This window comes from Eurypyga helias, unplaced genomic scaffold (assembly GCF_000690775.1).
Source record: "Eurypyga helias isolate BGI_N326 unplaced genomic scaffold, ASM69077v1 scaffold3519, whole genome shotgun sequence".
Classification (NCBI taxonomy): Eukaryota; Metazoa; Chordata; class Aves; order Eurypygiformes; family Eurypygidae; genus Eurypyga; species Eurypyga helias.
Window position 1 is genome coordinate 1 of NW_010273748.1, and position 6,505 is coordinate 6,505.

At 44.8% G+C, this 6,505-nt stretch overlaps 1 protein-coding gene across 1 annotated transcript; it reads left to right on the forward strand.

The window, feature by feature from the left end:
* Positions 1–144: 144 nt before the first annotated feature.
* Positions 145–3,398, forward strand: NEFM (neurofilament, medium polypeptide). Its single transcript, XM_010159566.1, has 2 exons — positions 145–269; positions 1,499–3,398. The coding sequence occupies exons 1-2, from the start codon at positions 193–195 to the stop codon at positions 2,814–2,816; spliced, it is 1,395 nt and encodes a 464-aa protein (XP_010157868.1). The 5' UTR covers positions 145–192; the 3' UTR covers positions 2,817–3,398.
* Positions 3,399–6,505: the final 3,107 nt, after the last annotated feature.

Sequence of the window (6,505 nt, forward strand, 5' to 3'; positions counted from 1 at the left end):
GCCGGCCGGGTCCCGCTCTGCTCTTGGCAATGCCTCCCCGGGAGGAGGAAGTAGTTTCGGGAAGTCCCTTTTGGGAACTTGAGCCGCTCGGGCTCTGCGCAAAGCCCGTGTCTGTGTCTCAGGTTTTCTGCGTCTCCCTTGCAGGACACGATCCATCAGCTGGAGAACGAGCTTAGAGGAACGAAGTGGGAAATGGCACGTCACTTGAGGGAGTACCAGGACCTCCTCAATGTCAAGATGGCCCTGGATATTGAGATCGCTGCATACAGGTACAGTAGGATCATTGCGGATGCGCCTGGAATGCCAGTGGCACTGCAGGGGCTGCTGGTTTGGGAAGCCTTAATACAGATAAGGAATATCCACATGCAGTGAACACAAGTAAAATCAGAGCTTGACTGAATTATTACAACTGTTTCAGAATCTGCCCAGACCATTGCGCATCTGCAGTAAGACCCCAGAGTTCATTAGGGGCCCCTGTAATTGCTGGCGCAGCTCCCAGCGAGCTGGGGCGCAGGGTAGGGTGACAGTGCGGCGGCACCCCAGTGCCGCATTCTGCCCTTGTTTACACAAGCAGGAGACGCAGCAAAAGACAAGGTTATTTTTAATTCCTGTTGGCTTTGCATATGCCAAGCAAGTGGTGCTTGTTACTTGAATTCTCTTTTATCTCTTCAGAGAGGCAGCACGCTTGCTTGATCATGGTTTCAAGCAGGGAGAGCTAACCTGCTTGTCACACTTTTTCTTTTCTTGTTCAACTTTCCTTTCAAGGCATCCACTCTAATCTGGAGCAGGAACACTGCTTGCTATTGCCATCGCCTGGCAGGTTTTTTTTAGCCTCTTTTGCATCACTTCAGAACTCTCATCGGAGAACTGCTGATTTTTCTGGGTCACGGGCTTAGATGAAACACATTTGAAAAGAAAAGTAAAGCCAAAAACCCCGCTTCCAGACCTGCTTACATTCCTGAGGCTGTTCAGATGAACACACAGATACCCCAGGGTCTATAGCTGTTTGCTGCCAAAGTTAGCTGAACTAAAGTCTCTTCACAGCCACACAAGAAAGGTGGATGCCCAAAACTGCCAAACTAGCATATACGCTGTAGTTGGCTTTGAGTGTCTCAGCTACAATATTTGTTTTGGGTCTGGCTGTGTCAAATTCTCAGTTTGCCCAAGTCTTAATCCATGCTATGATGTTAATTATTTTGCCATAATCTAACTTATGCCATAATGTTTTTGACGTAAAAGATGAATTTCAGCAGATCAGCCGAAGGTGTTACACTTGCTACATGCAAACCAAGCTCATAGCTGTTTGCTGAATTTAGCAAAAGAGCTGATTCAAGGAAAGCTGAACTGGGGCTTGTGAGCAATGGATTATGCTGATCAGCTCTAGTGTATGCCACACAAACTGGTTTCATCCTGCTGACAGGGGCATATTCTAATCGCTGTCCCTTACGTTGGATTTCTATGCTCATTGGGGTCTCTTTCATTCTCCTGATTGCCGTAGGAAGCTCCTGGAGGGTGAAGAGACAAGATTCAGTGCCTTCTCTGGAAGCATTACTGGACCCATCTTCACACACAGACAACCATCTGTCACAATAGCATCCACTAAAATTCAGAAGACAAAAATTGAACCACCAAAGCTGAAGGTCCAGCACAAGTTTGTAGAAGAAATCATTGAGGAGACCAAGGTAGAGGATGAGAAGTCTGAAATGGAAGATGCCCTAGCAGCTATTGCAGAAGAAATGGCAGCCAAGGCCCAGCAGGAACAGGAGGAAGAAAAAGCAGAAGCAGCAGCTGTAGAGGAAGAAATTGTTGCTGAGAAGGCGGCTGCAAAGCAAGCAGCTGCACCTGAGGAAGAGGAGAAGGAGGAAGAGGAAGCAGAGGAGGAAGAAGCTGCAAAATCTGACGCAGCGGAAGAAGGAGGCTCTGAAAAAGAAGAAATAGAGGAGAAGGAAGAAGGGGAGGAGGCTGAGGAAGAGGTTGAAGCTGAGGCTGAGGGCAAAGCTGAAGAGGTAGCAGCAAAGGTAGAGAAGGTCAAAACACCTCCTGCCAAGTCACCCCCTAAATCCCCCCCTAAATCCCCTGTAACAGAGCCGGCCAAGGCTGTCCAGAAAGAAGCAGCTGCAGAAGCAGGGAAAGAACAGAAGGTGGAGAAGGGTGGGGAGAAGCCAGCCAAGGAAGAGGAGAAAGCAGCATCCCCAGAAAAGCCAGCAACACCAAAGGTAACCTCTCCAGAAAAGGCAGCGACCCCGGAGAAGCTGGCAACCCCAGAGAAAGCTGTGACCCCAGAAAAGGCAGCGACCCCGGAGAAGCCCCGTTCCCCAGAAAAGGCAACAACCCCGGAAAAGCCACGCTCCCCAGAAAAGCCGCTGACTCCAGAGACAGAAAGCCCAGCCTCGCCAGTCAAAGACGAAAAGGCTGTGGTCCAGGAGACCATCACAGTCACAAAGGTAACAAAAATCAGTGCTGAGGTAGAGAAGGAGTCCAGGAAAGAAGACATTGCAGTGAATGGGGAGGTGGAGGAGAAAGAGGAGGAATCCAAAGCGAAGGAAGCTGAGGAGGAAGACAAGGGAGTTGTCACCAATGGCCTAGATGTGAGCCCAGTTGATGATAAGGGTGAGAAAATTGTAGTAACCAAAAAAGCAGAGAAAATCACGGGTGAAGGTGGGGACAGTACAACCACATATATCACAAAGTCAGTGACAGTCACTCAGAAGGTAGAGGAACATGAAGAAAGCTTTGAGGAGAAATTAGTGTCCACCAAGAAAGTGGAGAAAGTTACTTCACATGCTGTAGTAAAAGAGATTAAAGAGACCGAATAAAATAAACCATAGCTAAATTAAAAAATTCAAGAGCTTGGGTCGGTGCAAAAGGTTAAGCCATATGACAGCTGCAAAATGCATGTGAGTGACGGCTTCAAAGCAGAACGGGTTCTCTCATGGAGGCTCCAGACACACAGTATTTTACTTTTTTTGTGCAATATAGGGGAGGGGGGGGGAATGCATGCAGGCTCAAGATGTACTCCCTCCACAGAGCTTGGGCATCTAAAAAAATAATACAAATAATAGTGCATGAGACGAAATGTGCAAAGGAAGCTTTTGAATTTCCTGAGCTGTTGGAGGGACATATCTGAGGAATGACTTAAGATGTATTATGCAAAGAACCAACTGAGCCAAAAACAAACAGAAAACAGTAATAGAATATTCATGAGAACCAGAACTCTCCTAGCCTTAAAAAAAACAAAGCTACTTATAAATAATTATGTTTACCTCACTGGTGCAATTAGGGTGGACTTTTGCTCATGGGAGAACCTAGTTGACATGCACAGTATGCAACCTTTTGTTGTTTGATGTAAAACAGTCACAGCAGTTCTTGCTCAATAAAGGTCAATACTGAAAACCTGACTTGTCTGGTGACTTTTTTTTTTTCCCCAACTCCAGTCCCTCCCTGAGGTTTAATACTCTGTCCTGAACAGGAGCAGAGTCGCATGGGTTCAAGTTGCTTGGTTTTTTCCTTGATGCCCTTACTTAGAAAACAAGTTTGAATGGGGTGTGATGAACAGGTTTCCTGTAACATAACACAGACAGTTGAGCTGGTTTCAACAAGCAATTAAGAGCCCTATCCTGTGCTTTCTAGAGCACAGAGGAACCTACTGAATCCTGCTGCCTGGCCTTTAAGCACTCAGAGGGGTTGCAATGGCTTTTGGGAGCAATGGGAAGGTCTCTAAGCCACATGCTGCTAACATTGCTTATCTGAGCAATCCTGCTTGTACCAAGTGTAGAACTGTTAAACTCTACTGCAAGTATGATTTTCCTCTCTGCATGCTAGTCTTTGTGTGTGAGGAGAGCCTTAAAGATGTGGCCATTTCCAGATCATACCTTGATATTTTTTTTCCCCTGAGAGCCTGTCTGTGACTCACAACTGGTCATGGTGTCTTCTAGGACGCTGTCATTTAAATGTGCAAAGACCCATTAAGTAACCTCAACAAGATACCATGTGTCCATCAAAATGGGGTAGCTTCTGGTTATTTTTTTTCCCCTCCTATCTTAATTATACAAGAACATCTTTATAAATTCTCTGTCTCAAATGATGTACAGGTACAATCGGCTTCTAAACACAAAATTCCAAAATTGAGAACAAATACATTCCTGGAAAGAGGAAACTGTCCCAGAGATGATACTTGTATGATGTATCAAAAATATTCCTAGCCCAAAGTATTTGGTCCTGTTTCTACAGCTGTTTTCAAATGGACCTTCCAGAGTCTCAACTGAGGCTGGGTAGGGCTCAGACTATTCCTGCCCTGATTGACAGATAAAACCAAATGAAAACATTTTTACGTTTCCAATAGGAAGGCCTCCTAAGCATTGGCCTATGTCTACTGCTGCTCTAGGTTGGCTTTATTAAGAAGAAAGCCAATTAAAGGGTCCTCTAAAATCCCACTACATGGAAAATACATGTACACAGTCAAACAAAGGGAAAAAGAGGAGGGCCCCAACTCCAGTTTGGGGAACTAATATGTCCTATTGTGGGACTAATATTGTGTTTATCATGTTTCAAAAGGAGAATGAAGAACACTGCTACTGCCTTGCCTCCCATAACGAGCAGAGAAACGCGAATCATCTCGGTTCAGTACATGGGCTGTCCTGAAATCTGACTAATTGAGGCTCTGATCAAAATCTATGATTTGCATATGCCTTTCAATTCTTTACCCTATCAATAATTGAAGATCAAGTACTTTTTAATTGAAAGGCTTCTGCATGTTCTCCACTGGAGAAATCGTAGAACGTCCACCACAGATAAGCCTTTCAGATAAATCTGACTTTCTCTGTGTAGCAAAGCAATGAATCTTTCTCCTGCTGATATCAATAATGGAAATCTGTGCTCAACAGCTTGCTGGTTGAGTGACGTTTAATTAAAGCAGAGTTAGCAAATTAAATGACGGCTTCTCTGTAACGAGCTTATTTGTGAGGGTTACATGTGTATGTGACACAAAAATAACTATACCTTTATGAATAAGAAGTTAAGTAGCCCAGTCACTCACCTGTTGTCAGTAAGTGTTTGCACCAGGTTATGTTAAAAAACAGAAATGCCCACTGGCACAAGGTGAGCACGGAAGCTGTTTTTCTCTTAGGTCTACTCAGAATCTTCAAGACAACACCGCCACTAAAACCAGAAACTAAACCAGAGACCAGCATTTAACATAAAACTCTGTTTACGTGCATACAGATAGGCTCTAGAATCTGCTGAAAAGTCACAAACTGAGAAGCCAGTGGGCAACCAGCTCAGCAGAGAGTCAGGCAGCACCCCAACGAAGGGTCACCTTGCGCAGTGCGTTACAGGCTGGTGTCAGCGGGAGCCTGAGACCCACCGTGGGCTCACACGGGTGGGATCCCAACCTGCGTTGCTCTTTTTCACATCACACTTTCCTTTTGGCTCGGGTAGGTTACAGCTACAAGGATCCAGGGATTGTTAGTTGCGTTGGTTTGATTCTGCTCAAGCCCTGGCCATCACGCAGCATTGCAGTTTCTGGTACAAGGGCTGTGTCAGCCCTTCTGCTCTGGGCACGGCGACGTTCCTGAAGGGTTTTGGGGCTTCACTGCACAGCCCGTGTGGGACGCAAACTCCTGCGCTACCCACTGGCATGGTGTATTTCAAAATACCCTCATTTGCCCTCAAAACATATTGCAGCATTTAGTTATTACCCACGACTGGATTTTTTTTTCCTCTTTAACACACAAAACAAATTGGAGTTTAGTCTATTTCCCACCACAAATGTTTCCATCAAATCCTAAGAGAAATAAACAACTGGTTAACACATTTCTAAATATTTATAAAACTATAAGAACTGATTAATATTTCATGTTGCCAAGAGGTTTTGTCTACTGACATCTGCAATCACACAGTTTCAAAAGATAGCCTAATTCCAGGGCAGAATACATAAATAGTATGTTATTTGCCTGTTCTGCACCAATTACTTCTTCAGACTCTGCATAACCAGTGAAGGGATTAATTACTTGCAGACACAGAAGTTCATTAATCAGTACAAAAGACTCCATGAAGGGAAAAACAATAATTAAAGGAAGTTACTGTGCAGGTTTATGTGTCTTATTTAAGGTGGGCTATCAAGACCCCTGTGCTTTCAGGAGCTGGAGGGCTTTAAACCAGAATCTTTTCACCACAGCAGGTGGGGAAGATGCTACAATTACGAGATTTTCAACATCCCAGAACTAAATTCCAGGTGGAAACAAAGTGGGAAGTGTTACAAAACATGACTGGGTTGCGTTTGCCAGGGAGCTGAGTCAGGCACGAGAATTTTCTCCAGGCTCAGGGTCTGTGTTTTTCCCACTCAAGTGTGGGCTTTCCTCCTTCTCCATTCAGGATTAAACTACCCTTAACTAGCCCAGGACAGCAGCACATGAGGAATTGTCAATTATTTAGTTACTAGAAGGTTAAATTCCTAGAATCTGGATATTATACCTGTAGAAGTTTTACTCTCCTGAGTGGAAGGGGG